Raw genomic sequence first — 15,753 nt, 5'->3', positions numbered from 1 at the left:
TGCTGGTTTTACTGTAAAGTGTCTTTGAGTAGCCTGTAAAGTACTATATAAATAAAATGTTTTATTATTTAGCCTACTTTGCCTTAAAAGTGAGCAGAGGGAATTCATGTTCCTCGGGCAATTTACCCTAAGAACTAGGCTTAATTTCAAACCCTTATTCATAATGAGAGAATATGTTTTACAACCATATCCACAAATCTCTATAAGCTATAATTCTAAATATCTTTCTACAATTAATGTTCATACAGAACAAACATGACTGGACAAAAACTAGAAAAAGAAGTAAGTGACTTCAATACACACTGTAAGCATATCTGTAAAACAATATAGCCTATTATTCATGTTTTTTTTTCTCACTCCCAAGCTCCAAGATGCGTGACGGCACCAAAATAAAAAGATTAAGAAGCTTTGTGGCATTCCAACAGATTCTCACTCCCATCTCGTAAAATACGGACGTTTGGTCAGGTGCCATTGTCGTCGTTATTGACGCTAAAAGTCTCCTTTAGAGTCCGCTGCACGGTGTAGGAGGATCCCCCTGCCTCCCCCCGCCTCTCCATGAGCAGCGCATTGTCCCACTTTATCTCCGGTGCCAGTGCAACCATTTCTTACCATCCAAACAACTGCAATAGTAGGATTTAAATCAAACTTGTGACCGCAATAGTGACAAATAATGCATGTTAATAAAAATAAAGTAGAACACATTCAGAAGACAACGGAATAACTGTTAAACACGTTTATTTCGGATCAGAGCAGCAGCTGATTTAACACATCAGACTCCAGGATTAATCTAGCCTGCTCTGGAGCAGGCTAGCTGCAAAGAATAAATCTCCATGGTTACTTGGCTGGGTTTAATTCAACCTGCTTTTGTGCAACCAAATAAAAGCTAAATTCATCCAGGATAACTTGAATATCCCGGCTTAATCCCTTATCCTGGTTTTGTGCAACAGGCCCCTGATGTGTTGATCTCCCAATAGACTCTGTAGGAGCCACATATTGGATGTTGTTTATGGTCTCATTTATGTTTGTTGATTATTGTGTTGTGCACTGATATGGCAGGTGGTGGGCGTTTTCATCGCGGTTTGAGCGGAAGTGATAATCTATTTGTTTGCTTCACTTGTGCATCTGGGTTTTTTGGGCATTGACAGAGAGGGGGTGAGCCTGGGAGCGAACACTTTCTGTTGACCGCATCATGCATTACGCTGCATTAACGCAATTATTCTACTCACCAGGTAACAATTACATTTGGTAACTGCAGTGCTAAGTGTATTTTACGTGTGGAAGAAGAAGAATAAAAACCGTTGCAAAACAATCTTGAGCACGTCACAATGTGTATCTCTCAGTGTTTAGCCCCTCGCGGCAACATTATTTTGGTCTGCTTACAGCCACAATAGACCCTTTTCACGATGACGTCATCTAACTTCCGCCTTTCCGGGTAGCAGTTTAACTTCACTTCCGTTCTCACCGAAATACAACTGTTAACCACTAACTAGCTACTTGAAGAATTTCCAAAAGGTATATTTAAGTTAAATTAGTGAAGTTAAGAGTAATAGTGTTTACGTATATGCAATGGTTTGTAATTTGCTAACGTTATTGTTAATTCACAATTTTAAATTGCCTTAGGAAAGTAGGCTAACGTTAGCTAGCAGCAACTTTAGTACCAGGTACCCTTAACGTTAAAATGTAGCGTTACATTTAGGGTGACCAGACGTCCCCGGTTTCGGTGACCTGTCCCCGGTTTTCACTGTGACTGACAGACCCGAAATTGGAATAAAAGAAAGAAAACATTGACCAAACATATAGGCTAGTCGCGCTGACTCGCGCACCCTACACGCGCAAACTCAAGCCAGAGCAAGCGCTGCTCAGAGCTCAGATATGTTCTAGAATGTCAATATTTTACGATGCTAAAATTTGTTTATTTACATGGAGTCTGGTGGGTTTAGCGAACGCAATTTTGCGGACTTTTTATCTTTAAAAAAAGGATTTCTAACAGAAAGATCGACCTCCTTTCCATAATGTTGTCAGACACTTAGAATATTAATCTGAGCCTGTCAGCGGCAAAACGAGCACTTTTATGAACGTAAATACAAGCTGGACAATTGACGTCCATTAATTTACACTGTAGCTTGTTTCGCCTTTGCCGACTGCAGCAATCTCGTTTAATACTGCACCAATGTAAAAGGAAAATATTTCCTCAATAGTTTTAACTGTAGCCGATACTCAATGAGTTGTTGCAGAAACAAGCCCAGCGTGAAGCAATAAAGCAAAAGCTATCAGATAAATGTAGTGCAGTAAACATTACAACATTTTCCTCCTGAGGTGTAGTGGAGTACAAGTATGAAGTAGCAGCAGGGGTGATTCTAGGATCAGACCTTTAGGGGGGCTCAGCCCCTAATGAGAATGTGACACGGATATAGTGCATGCAAAAGTGTTAATCTGCGCCGTGAAATTACCAACTTCTTCACAACCGCACACCGGCTCTCCCTCTGACAGATAGAGACTCAGCCAAAGGTGTGAGTCTGGCACAACCACCTCAACCAGAATCTAAGCTTTCCAATGATATTAGTGCCAGGTTTGCGAGAAAATTAACATTGAACTTACATAAAATGTTATCATATTTGCATTCTGCATAAATCTCTGCACACCATTACTCTCTGTGAAATATTTCACAAACTCTTCACTCAGCACATGCATCGGTACAACAAGCAGTTCCCGGGTAATCCGGTTTTGAAATTGCAACAAAATTTCTACATGGTCTCCAGCTTTGGGCCAAAATTATAATGTATTCTCATGTAAACTGTGCTGAGTCTGTCAGCACAGACATTTTTGTAAATTGCTTAGCCAGTGTATCACACCATAATGGTTATTATATTGCCAGATTCCAGACAATCCCACTTACTTGTACATATCCCACTTACAAATATGAATATATATTTATACTGGTATACTTCCTAGTGACATTAATGCAAAAATATGAAGAAAAAAACTATTCAACCTGTGTGTGCATGGTTAAAATTCTGAAGTGCAAAATAGTTCAGGCTACAGCACAAATACAGTATTTACATCCATAGATAAGAATAATCAAGTCTTACCTCTGAATTTCTTTTCAAAGTGCACCAGATTGATGCATTTAAACTTTAAAATAGACAATGTTCTTACAGGGGAGCATGCCCATGGACCCCCCCTAGGGGGGCTTGTGCCCCAGTGCAGCTCTAGGTCTTGTGATGACCCCTGGGGCAGTGTCCCCGTTTTAAGTTTTACAAAGATAACATTACCTTTTTTGGAGGTATTTACGCTTGAGCCGAAAATGTCCCCGAATTTTGTCTCAGAAATCTGGTCACCTTACGTTACATTGCTGTCTGTACTGTAACAAGTTTACTTAACGCTTTTTTAGGTGGTTACTTTATTCATGAATGTATAGTAACTCACCTATTTCAATACTGTTGTGCAGTATAGCTAGATAAATATAGAGGGTTTGCCTTCTTCTATGGCAGTGTACCATTTTGTTCAAACAACAAACTGAAATTCCCGTATCTGAGTTTTTACGATTTCCATTTTGATAGAGAAATACGTGCCCGTTGGGTGAGGGCGATCAGGAGAGATGAGGGACCATGTGTTAGGATTCTTCGTGGCAGCAACTTTGTGTGCAGTCAGCACTTTTCTCCTGAGGATAGATACACATTGGCCAGTGGACGGATCCGTATTAAGAAAGGGCGCAGCATTAGCCATGAATACATTACTGACTCTTATCTTACAGTCGAGACTCTGTAGCGAACAGCAGTAATATTAAAAAGAAGCTGCAACAAGAGTTTGTGGTCTGTACTACTCAAAAATAACGTCTAAACACTGTAAAACTGAAACTTGTCAGCTTATAACCTTCGCTAGCATAGGGATAATGTTAGCTAAATTAAGCTAAACATGTACCTTCATAATCAACCAGGTAAACTTCAACGAAGAACTTGTAGCCTTTATCAAGATTCGATCTTGAAGAAAGGGACCACTTGTCAGCAAGTCATTCTACGTCGTTAAGTTGTATTGGTGGCAGATGTGAAAGGGACTGGGTGAACTCAATAGCCGTAATGATGTGCTGCTGGCAGAAGCATTCCACTGCGACACCGGATGTAAACATAACCCGGATGTCATGTGTCTTTGTCCCTGTCCCTGTTATGTATGTCGATGTGTTCTCCTTGTCATTAGTCTAGCTTACTTCTAAACCACTCTCAATGCACTTTTCATGCAATTCAATAACCAGTAAGGCTATCTTTGTTAAAATCAATTTTAGATTTCCTATGACATCATTTTGGCACAAATGGAACCCCATATTTTCTGCATAGTAAGTATTTTGTAGGCTACTTTTTACACTTGAATACCCTAAGGCACACAGTCCTCCACAAATAACCCCTCATTTGTTTTCCAATTCAAGGGTATATTAGTGTATGGATTAGAGTAGGGTGTGCACACAAATACAATTTCTCATATTTTTAATTCGGGACGATCTCGTTGAGTTGCATCAGTTTGCTGCTAGTATACCTACTTTACTTTTGTATGATCCTTGTCGAGTTAAATTTTGAATGAAGCACTTTTACTTGTAACAGAGTATTTCTGCACTGTTAAGTAACATATCGTAGTAGCTTAACGTTACTTCTATCACCATAGCTTGGCCCACTGTACTTTTATCAACACTAATGTTACACCAAAACAATAATGTAGACTTTCAAGATCAAGACATAGCTTAACTGACTGTATCCCTCTCCCTCCCTCCCTCTCCCTTCCTATTTCCTCCCCCGCCCTCCCTCTCCCAGGTCTTTTCTAGACTCTGCAGTCTAACGACACATCCGGCCACTTTTCTCAAAGCTCTCCAGAAAGTTCTGCACTGTGGAGCCGAGCGGCTATAAGAACCAGCCATCTTCCTTCACCAGCCTCAGCGTAATTCGAGCGAAAGATAGTATAGTAATATCATCTGACAAGTAAGTACATTACACTGTATTTTTAAATACTAACGTAATTTAGCTATATGGCTAATTAATGCTAACCGTTTCATTCAATCTTAACCTTAATATAGCTAAGCAACTAACGTTAGCTATATGGTTGCAAGGAATTTACATGTAACTTAACGTGCTGCCCATGATGACGTTTACTCACGTTATCCGTTTAACATGTATACCTTTTATTCCTTAACGTATTTGCACAGGATTGCGCTCTGGCTGATGTGAACTTTATTGGATAATACTGTTGTTAGCTAACGTTAATTCTTTGACATGTGGCTTAACGTTACTGTTACTACGCTGGCGATAGCGTTGGATCTATGCTAATGTGTTTGTGCTTTTATTTTGTTTTAGGTTTTGTCACCATGGTTCACGAAACCGGCTTCTACGATCTGTTGGGTGTCAGCCCCAAAGCCTCACAAGAGGAACTCAAAAAAGCTTACAGAAAACTCGCATTGAAATATCACCCCGACAAAAACCCGAATGAAGGAGAGAAGGTAAGTTAGCGTTGGTTACATAACGTGATAGCTAGCTAGAGACCTTTAGGGTGTCCTTGCAGCCGTTTATGGACTGTTATGCCCTTTCTAATTATAAACTGCACGCCTTGTTGGATTGATCGTTGGAACTTTCTGGAATGATCTCGCAGCACCTCTGTTTAGGTTTAGGGTAATACAGGGACATCAGCCCTCAATCAATCAGACTTTATTTGTATAAAACTTTTCATTCATATAAAATTAGGGCTGTCAAACGATTACATTTTTTTAATCGCGATTAATCACATATTTTATCACATGATTCAAATTCTATTATTTTGCATTTCAGAACAGTTTTTAAGTACATATTAACAATGGAAAGCAATTTTTACCAGTGTATCTTGATTGGGAATCAAATGAATGCAAAGAAAGTTACTTTATGAACTTGATTTTAAGATTTGTATTTATTTACTGTAAACAAAAGAAAAATGTGTGAATCTGTCATTATTGCACAATTCCTCCAAGTACCTAACTAAAAAACTAAAAATCCCTATCCTTACTAGAGTCAATATAGTGTTTAGTAACTCCTAAATAATGTTGATCACTCACTGACGTTCAGTGATGACCAGTTAATGAGACAGCGTTTGCAGCACCTTGCAGCAGTTCCAGTGTGGCTGCTTTCTCCGTGTGGTATGTGTACGGTGAAACTACTGTCTGTCTTAACGGCAACGAGACAGGTCAACCATAGTACGTCTTAAAGACCTGAGTCCTCTACGATGCTGACAGGTCTGCAGTTAGTTGCCACCCGTTTAGCCCGCTAGCAGGTAGCATCACGTTAACTGTACTACTATGCTTAGCTCCGTAGGTGGAAGCTCAAGCTTGACGTGCTTTGGTGATATTTTAATTTGGCTTTACACAACGTGCATATGGCTTTCGACTTGTCTACGAGCTGTCTGGGAGTTTTGGAAAATAAAAAGCTCCATTCAGAGTTATTGGTGCTGTGTTTCTCCATCATGCCTGCAGCCTGCAAACAGCAGGATGTGTTAGGAAGTGGCAGCTTGATAAGTAACGGTGCTGCAAAGGGTCAAAATAGTAGCCTGTTAGGCACGACGCAAAGCCGAGTGAAGTGTAAAATAAATAAATGCTGGCATGCGATTAAAAAAAAAAAAAATTAATCGCATCGCGATTAACGCTGACAGCCCTATATAAAATATAACAAAGTACTTCACAGAATCCACCCAAAGCAATAAATGGCTTTGCAATTAGTAAAACACCCAATAATAACAGCATTTTCTAAAAACAGGAACTGAGGAAACGCTGTCATTAATGAATCAATTTACAGTGAGGAAACACCAGAGGCAGGATTGGAAAGAGATAAAAACTCACACTTGGTATATACCAACATACACCAAGAAGTAAAACAGGCTGAAATGCAGAGATACATAGATCATGCAAGATGAATAAAGCTCAATTTAAAAAAAATAAAATAAAATAAATAAAAAATAATTTTAATTGCTCATGTTAGAATGCCAAAGGTTGTGAAATGAATGTTTAAAACATAATTAATGAAGAGGTCCTTGTAGACTATATATCTTAACGGTCCAGAGTTCATTAGACTGATGAGTTTGGGAAGAACTTGGTCTGACGCATTACAAAGGCTAGCCTTCTGCAAATTCAGTGTCATTATCATAGAATATGCTGAACATGTACACCAAGTATTCCTTATATAACCTTTAGTTCAGGGAACATGAAACTAATATCAGCCATTGCCACTTACTAAAAAGAACAGTGGGGTGATTAATTATTTGTGAAAGCTTTAAATACAGTGTTTTCAAAAACATATTGTTTTTATTGCCACAGTTCAAGCTTATATCTCAAGCATATGAGGTGCTGTCAAACCCAGAGAAGAGAGACTTGTATGACCAAGGAGGAGAACAAGCAATCAAAGAGGGAGGCATGAGTGGAGGAACTTCCCCAATGGACATGTTCAACATGTTCTTTGGAGGTGGAGGAAGGATGCAGAGAGAGAGAAGAGGTAAGATTTATATAAGTAATCTTGCTGCAGGCTGTTAATTATATTCAAATACCCACAACTTGCATACATGTGCTTTTCCTGTAGGGAAGAATGTCATCCACCAGCTTAGTGTTACATTGGAGGAGATGTACAAAGGCAGCACCAGGAAGCTTGGACTTCAAAAGAGTGTAATTTGTGAAAAATGTGAAGGTACATAGTGTTTTATTTTTTATATATATATATATATATATATATATATATATATATATATATATATATATATATATATATATATATATATATATATATATAATTTATTTTTTTTGTTTGTTTTTTTAAATCCCATATATAATTAAAATTGTTACAATGGTCATTACATTATCCTGTTTTTGTTACAGGCTATGGTGGTAAGAAAGGTGCCTTGGAGAAGTGCTCAACTTGCAAAGGAAGAGGTGTACAAGTCAAGGTGCAACAGATTGGGCCAGGCATGATTCAGCAGATCCAAAGCATGTGTGCTGACTGCCAGGGACAGGGTGAGAAATTTAACGCTAAGGACCGCTGCAAGAACTGCAATGGACGCAAAGTAGAACGCAAGAAGAAAATTCTTGAAGTTCACATTGACAAAGGTATGTTATTTAGCCATCTGAGATACTCCATTTAAAATATATATATATATATATATATTTTAGTGTAATGTGTTTTTGCAAACTAAACTGAAGATAAATGTGTTTTTAGGTATGAGAGATGGTCAGAAAATTACATTCAATGGAGAAGGCGACCAGGAACCTGGACTGGAGCCTGGGGATGTAATCATTGTTCTGGATCAGAAGGAGCACCCAGTGTTCCAAAGAAAAGACGATGATTTGACAATGAAGATGAACATCAAACTTGCTGAGGCTCTGTGTGGTTTTAAGAAGACCATTCAAACACTAGATGACAGAATGCTCATCATCAGCTCACAGCCAGGTAATTGACTGAGATTAGCTGGTCCCTAGTGCTGCCTTGTCTGGTAGACTGTATTTGTAATTCAGATTTCATGAACCTTTTTTTTTTTTTTTCCCTTATCTTATCAGGACAAGTAATCAAGCACAGTGACATCAGATGTGTTCAAAATGAGGGCATGCCAATTTACAGGGATCCTTATGAAAAAGGACAGCTTATCATTAGTTTCCAGGTAAGGTACCCTGAATATAAAACATTTCACTAGTGTGACAGAGCTTTGGACTGAAATCAGATGCTTATGTTGTAGAGAAAACATTAATTTAAGGTAATTGTAATTCATCCCACAGGTGGAATTTCCAGAGAAACACTGGCTTCCAGAGCATCTCATGTTCCAGCTGGAAAGACTGCTTCCTCCCAGGGAGGATGTGATGATTACTGATGACATGGAGGAGGTGCAACTGTGTGAGGTGGATGTGCAGACACAACAGAGAAGCACCAGTAGGGAAGCTTACGAGGAAGACGAAGAGGGTCCCAGAAGCGGAGTGCAATGTCAGACGCAGTGATCGTAGTTTTTTAAATGTTGTAGAGCATGTGGTTTTTGTCGTTAAAGAAAATGTTGTGTGAAGATGCCTTTAACTGTTTTTCATAAAGTGATGTTATACAAATAAGTTACATTAGGTTTAAAACAGTTGCCAAAGCCATTTTGTGTAACTCTCCTGTGACAAATATGCAAGTGGAGTACTCATTTCATGTTTCATTTGTGCTCCCCAAGTTATAACTATTTTGGTGTCAGTCCTTTTTTTCCCCCCAAAAGCTGAAAGGACCACTTGTATGCTTTCTGTGAAGGTAATTTCAGTCATGACAAACTTTTGGTTATTTCTCAATAAAAGTCCCAGAATGCTTCAAATTTTATAACTGTTTCTTTATTGACTTAGATTTTACTTTTATCTTTCATATTAAAATGTTTGCTAGTTTATAAATTTATCATAAAAGTTGGACATCTGTACAGTGACAGAACCTGCCATTAGTGAATGCACAGCTATATTGTAATCCATGGAAAAATAAGGGATTTCACAAGAGCATGGCTTAATTACAGACATGATTACTAGTGTGCAGTCCCTTTAGTGCTGCTTCCTCCGGAAAGAGCAACCTGTAAAAAAAATAAAATGGGTTAGACGGCCTTATAACAACTTATGCCTACCATACACTAGAAGACTTTGAATAGCTAGTCTGACACCATCTAACGTTTATGTAAAGACTGGGGATCTTGCAAGACAACTAGATTTGTTTTGAAAACTTTAACCAAGCTAGCAGTAGCTGGTAACTTAAGGGAAAGTTTTCAGATTCTTTTCTGCCGTACATGTAGATGAATGGCGGCAGTACCCGGAGGTCTGCGTTGGATGACGTGCTTAAGAAGGGTTGAAAATCTGCAACTTTACCTCTTTAGCGTTTAGCCAAGGGGGTAAGCTTCGCTTCAGAGCTCAAATGTCCTATGGCGCCATTTTGATGCTACAAAGCGATCACCCGACGTTAGCATTCCATTGACTGCCATTCATTTTGACAGCGAATAACTTTACATCTGAAGCGTTTAAAGACTATTTGGCCATTGTTTATTTCTAAAGAAACACGACAATATATAAAAGGCTCCATTACCTTGTATCTCACGTTATGGCTCCGTAGTATACGTTTTTGTAAAAATCGGCTAACGATTGTGTCATAACCACGCAACTTACTGTCGCATAGTAGAGGAATTACCGTATAGTACAGGAGGAGCTCGCAGGCAGTTTGGACTTACATTAGCTGTTAAAGTTGAATTACTAATGTTAACTAGCATTTTAGTTAGCAATAATTAGCCTGTGTCCATGTTATCTCCTTACATATACCTACGCTCTCCGTCTCTGCAAGATTGGGAATAATTGAGATTTCTCTTGGCACAGCTACCAGAAGACTTACAACTTTCAGACACGTTGCTCACGTCACATTTACGTCGTCTCTCTCAGTTGGAGGCTGCGCAGTAACGCTCAGCGCTCACCGGAAAAGTGCTTCTAAAGGCCTTCGCTGGTCTCCGTCCAGAGCAACGGGATCTGTTGGTCCATTCTTATATACAGTCTATACGTTTAGCTTAGTGCGGCGCCATAGCAACAACAAGCATTTGCGGCTTCCTGTTTGGTGCTGAAGGGAGCGCACCCATTGGTTGTTGACAATGTTCACATGATTTAACTTCACGACCAAGACTTAAACTTAGATAATATCAAACGCATTTGATTTTGTCGAGACGGGAAAAAGACTGAATCTGACTGAGTTTTATGACCACCTTACACCAAATGATTGAGAAGACGGGAGCGCGTCCCAAGCCCAGCAATACTCATGATTTCATTCCGATATTGGGAATTTGGCTACGACAGTGGAATCTCTTGAAAAGTCTTTTGGTGTAAGTTCGGCATTATATGTACAGCTAAAGGTAGTGAGCTTTAGCACACTCTTTACAGCACTAGCATTATTTAAGTTTGTGGTTGTTTTACCCTCTGTCAGTCTGGCCTTTCCCCCTTTTGACTGGCACAACACAGTTGAGCATCCCACACAGAGTACCACAGTCTGGGCATGGCTGAACACTGTGGTGATCTTGTAGCAGCCTGCAAAGAAACAGATTTAAACAAATAATAGGTCCAACTGTTATAAATTCAATCTCAAGTTTTCATGAACGCAATGTGATGCAGAAGATGGCTAAACCACTTCAAAAAAACCAAAAAAAAACCATGACTTGAGTACTCAGCCAATGTATGACCAACAACCACCACCTAAAAACACTGCATCTGTTCATCTACTGTATAACGTTAGACGTAACGTTACCTGGGCACTTTACGTCCATAAAGTAGGAGTTAGGACTCTGAACAAGTCTTTTCTTTTTATGCTGTCTTCTCTCATGTTCAATAGTAGGGTGGAGGAGGTCTCTGGCCAGCTAAAGTGAAAAATACAAAACACAGTTGACATTTACGTTTGTGCAAAAGCGATCAAGCATGCGGTAAAGTGCATTATCTTACATTACTTATTAATGTTTTAATAACTAGCGTTACAACACTACTCCTGTGATAAACAAGGTAAGTCTTGTTTTGATTTTAAATCTACGAACATCACGGCTAATTAGTCCAGATGTTAAGTTCGCAAGCTAACATTTTAGCAATACCATGGACGTTGGAAAAACACTGAACATAAAAAAGTAAAGTTACGCTGTAGTTTATTTACGCTATAAAAGTAACGTTAATGCTAGTTAAAGTGTGATAGTATTCTCCATTTTGATGAGACAGGCCTTGATTAAAAGAAAATAACATTAAAAAGGTTTCTGTTATTCTCGGCCTGAAATTACTCCGCAACAGGCTATTTCGCACACACATTTAATATCATGACACAGTTGCGTTTCAGCAAGTAGTCGCCGCCTATGTCAGACAGCTAACGCTATGTAAGCTAACTTTCACGCCATGTGCTGATGCTGCTATCGTTAGCCTGCATATCAACAATACAACTTCGAGGTTTCAGACCGCGAACACAACTGATGTGGTAACTCGACAAGAAGCACTGACAGTTGACAACACGGTGTATTAACTCAAACAAAAGAAATGACCACAAAAAAACACTATTACTTACAGGCATTTTCAACGTGCTAGGCTTGCTTTCCTGCACATACGTGGGGCTGGTTGAACAGAACAGAAACAGGAGCTTTGCAGTACTGCAATTGCAAGTACAGTGGTTGCCAGATATGCCATCACTGAATATTGTGAGAATGGCCTTCAATGACATTTTGAAAAAAAAATTAGTCTTAGGCCAAGGAAAGATAAGTCTTAAGATAGTCTTGGTGAGCAACCAATAGCAACATTGATTATAAATTATATATATATATATATATTTTTATATTTTTTAACTACTTATATAAAGGAATCTGGCAGCTGCATCCCATGTTAATAGCAGTGTTTGTTGCAGTTCATAAAACATCTGATATGTGTTAATGTATTATTTTTTTCAAATCATCATATAATAAATATCCTATATTGACTTATGATATATCTGGTAAGATAGTTACCTCACAGACAGCGCTGTGGAGATATGCGAGACTACAAATTAAATGTATCAAAAAGCAGAAAACATAATGGACGTATTCGACCAACTGCTATGTTTGTATTTCGTCCTTTCATAAGAGCCAATGATTGTTTAAAAAAGAAGGAAAGAAAAGACTACTGTCTACGCATCAAGTCCTGGCTACACATTTTCGTTCCCTGCATGATTGTATTATAATGGCGAAGGCATGACCCGCCCTACTCTGCCTCTGATTGGCTGGTACTCGTTTCTCTCGTTAATTGGATTGGTTGGGTTTAGGCACAGGGTAGGTAAGCCAATCAGAGACAGAGTAAGGCAGAATAGGGCGGGCCATTGCCTTCGCCATCCTTTGCGTCAATGCGCCATCCTAGGAAACGTATCCCTTAAACTCAAGAGTTAAACTACGTAGACCATAATGCAAAGTAGAAAATGACATCACTCATCTCGACATCGGTCTGCTGCCAGTCTGACAGCTGAGGATTTCCAGACGGGGGATACCGGCTGAGTACGGCCTTCTATTATCGAAACGTTGGAGTCTACAGTGTGTTTAAATGGCGAAAACGTACGATTATCTCTTTAAACTGTTGCTCATCGGAGACAGCGGAGTCGGCAAGACATGTCTGCTGTTCAGATTCAGCGAGGACTCCTTCAATACCACCTTCATATCTACAATAGGTGAGTTACCTTGCAGCCGCCCCTAAAGATAAATCTGACATAATGCATACCATATCAACAGAATACTATGTTTTACTGCATTGCACTCTAGGTGATCAATATAGTCGGAATAATACCTATTTTCTAATATTATACAGACTCACATTGTTTAAAGGGACAGGAGCTGCATAAGAGCAAGACAATGGAACTGAGAAACACATTATAATGCTCTCCTGTCCTTGATGGCTCATAGGCGCCAGTGAGGTTAACTATTGAGATACAAACTATAGTAAATATGTTTGACCTTTGGAAACCTTATAGAAATGTGAAGCCTATTTTGTTCCATTCAGTTCCAATTTTTATATTGTTTAATCCTCCGCAAAGCTTCACATTATTCTGCAGCAGCTAGTTGTGCTGTGACATTGAATTCTATCATCCTACAACTTGACATAGGATTAACAGTCCATGAACAAGTTACTTTCCTTCACAAAGGGCTTATTGCAATAATGCATTAGGCATGAGCAAAATGTTTGTAACTAGTCAATGCAGTAAGCATCAGCCTATACCGCTCTGCCTGTGTTTGTTTATTCAAATGCAGGAATAGATTTCAAAATCAGAACAATCGAGCTGGATGGAAAGAGAGTCAAACTTCAAATTTGGTAAGTGTAATTTGACTAGGCTTTTTCTATTTAAAATATATCTTGAGTGTGACACAAATCTGTGCATTGATTTGATGCTTTTAGGGATACTGCAGGGCAGGAGAGGTTTCGCACCATCACTACAGCTTACTACAGAGGAGCAATGGTAAGTCTGCACTTCATGAGGCCTCTGGTGATTCCTACCCCTACTGGATCTGAGATATTGTTTTTCTTTACAGGGCATTATGTTGGTCTATGACATCTGCAATGAGAAGTCCTTTGAAAACATAAAAAACTGGATTAGAAATATTGAAGAGGTGAGCTATGAATTGATTAGTAGTTTAACTAATACTTTTTGCATAAATTAATTTATATTTGGTAGAAATTGCTGATATTGTGTATCGAGAGTGACATACAAACAACTTTGCATAAGGAGTGTTTTAACTTCTCCCAGCATGCCTCGTCTGATGTAGAGAAGATGATCCTGGGTAACAAATGTGACATGGCTGACAGGAGACAAGTGTCCAAAGACAGAGGTGAAAAAGTGAGTCTCCGCAGTCAGTCATTACTAACAAGCAGTCTCAAACAAATTGAAATGCTGTGCACTTTTGAGTGACACTAAGATTGTATTTTTATCTTACTTACTGTAGCTGGCTATTGATTATGGAGTTAAGTTCTTGGAAACCAGTGCAAAGTCTAGCCTAAATGTAGAAGAGGTAAGCAGATTTTTTTTTTAACCCTGAAAGTATGATGTAACATTGCCAATAAATAGGTACATTTAACATGTTTTGTTTGTTTTGTCATTCTAGGCTTTTTATAACATGGGAAGGGACATATTACACAATCTGAGCTCAAAGACAGTAAGTGATTAATAGATTCTTATAATTGATGCCAAGGGTGTCATTTCCACTGGGGTTGGGGGGCACGTGTCCCTCTCACTTTTCCAAAAGTGACTTTTGTCGTTCCCCCCACACACACACACACACACACACACACACACACACACACACACACACACACACACACACACACACACACACACACATTATTTTAGGTTTCAAATTTAATTATTATAAAAAGTCTTCTTACTGTCCAATCACCTTTATTTTTTTTAGATAAGAGGAGCTGATACAAATGTTGATATGCTCATCTAGGTTGTTTTCAATTATTCCTTCACTCACAGCAATTAAGCTTTGCAAGCAGTAGCGAGTGCCTATCAGGCTACTAAGAGGCAACTGCCCTCTCCTCTGAGAGGTGGATGTTTGTACCTGGACAGTGCTTTTTGTTGGACAGTGTTTGTTTTGTTTCCCAAATGTTTTAATTGACATTAGTTTATCAATAGTACTGCAATGAACATACATTAGTATTTCTATACTTTGGACAGCCTGATAACCAGTTTCATAATAATGTTTATTTGCTAGATTGATATGAATATAAATGTAGGAACTAAACCTACGCCCTTGACATGGCTTGTAAAGCCCTACTTTGTTTATAACATTTCTCCACTATCATATCTTTCCTTGCTAGACTGACAACAATGCCGGAGGATCAGGCAAACCAGTCAAGATCACTGAGAAAAAGTCGAAAAGGATAAAATTCTTCAAGTGTTCGCTCCTCTAGGGTGCTCAGCTCACGACTCTAGCATGACTTTGCTGTTTTGGCGGGCTTCTGCCTCCCAGGCATCCTGGCAGCAGCAGCAGCAGTGGTAATATTTAGAGGGCCATAATGCTTGCTGAAGCTCACGGGTTCATAAGTGGTTGAGATGTCATCCTGATCTGCTGACCAGAAGGGGATCAATGAGGAATGAGGCCTGATACTGTATATCCGCTCATGCAGAAGACTTGTGCGTGATCGTCAGCATTGGTTTGTAGCTGGCCTTGCCCTGGTCTGCTGGCATTTATAATACCTCTGTTGGATCTTATGAAAATAGACTTTATTAAATATAGTAAAGTTCTGGATAG

General features: G+C 39.1%; 3 protein-coding genes across 4 annotated transcripts; 2 read left to right on the top strand and 1 right to left on the bottom strand.

Annotated features, from left to right (window-relative positions):
- Nucleotides 1–1,142: 1,142 nt before the first annotated feature.
- Nucleotides 1,143–9,326, top strand: dnaja (DnaJ heat shock protein family (Hsp40) member A). 2 transcript variants are annotated; one of them, XM_078257008.1, is made up of 9 exons: nt 1,143–1,229; nt 4,800–4,964; nt 5,337–5,479; nt 7,316–7,490; nt 7,575–7,679; nt 7,868–8,095; nt 8,205–8,435; nt 8,543–8,643; nt 8,759–9,326. In XM_078257008.1, the coding sequence occupies exons 3-9, from the start codon at nt 5,348–5,350 to the stop codon at nt 8,972–8,974; spliced, it is 1,188 nt and encodes a 395-aa protein (XP_078113134.1). In that variant the 5' UTR covers nt 1,143–1,229; nt 4,800–4,964; nt 5,337–5,347; the 3' UTR covers nt 8,975–9,326. The 2 variants fall into 2 exon arrangements, with proteins under 2 accessions (XP_078113134.1, XP_078113133.1); XM_078257007.1 differs by lacking the exon at nt 1,143–1,229 and adding an exon at nt 1,423–1,512.
- rps27l (ribosomal protein S27 like) lies at nt 9,313–12,595 on the bottom strand. Its single transcript, XM_078257010.1, has 5 exons — nt 12,487–12,595; nt 12,054–12,194; nt 11,262–11,370; nt 10,934–11,044; nt 9,313–9,561 (listed from the first exon to the last, which is right to left on the bottom strand). Exons 2-5 carry the CDS (start codon nt 12,057–12,059, stop codon nt 9,533–9,535), a joined length of 255 nt encoding a protein of 84 aa, XP_078113136.1. The 5' UTR covers nt 12,060–12,194; nt 12,487–12,595; the 3' UTR covers nt 9,313–9,532.
- Nucleotides 12,596–12,695: 100 nt separating this feature from the next.
- On the top strand, nt 12,696–15,421 carry LOC144522150 (ras-related protein Rab-8B). Its single transcript, XM_078257009.1, has 8 exons — nt 12,696–13,175; nt 13,753–13,813; nt 13,898–13,958; nt 14,032–14,109; nt 14,247–14,336; nt 14,443–14,508; nt 14,602–14,652; nt 15,320–15,421. The coding sequence occupies exons 1-8, from the start codon at nt 13,052–13,054 to the stop codon at nt 15,410–15,412; spliced, it is 624 nt and encodes a 207-aa protein (XP_078113135.1). The 5' UTR covers nt 12,696–13,051; the 3' UTR covers nt 15,413–15,421.
- The last annotated feature ends 332 nt before the right edge of the window (nt 15,422–15,753 follow it).

The sequence above is a fragment of the Sander vitreus genome, chromosome 8 (genome assembly GCF_031162955.1).
Source record: "Sander vitreus isolate 19-12246 chromosome 8, sanVit1, whole genome shotgun sequence".
Lineage (NCBI taxonomy): Eukaryota > Metazoa > Chordata > Actinopteri > Perciformes > Percidae > Sander > Sander vitreus.
This window is presented reverse-complemented; position numbering and strand designations above follow the sequence as displayed.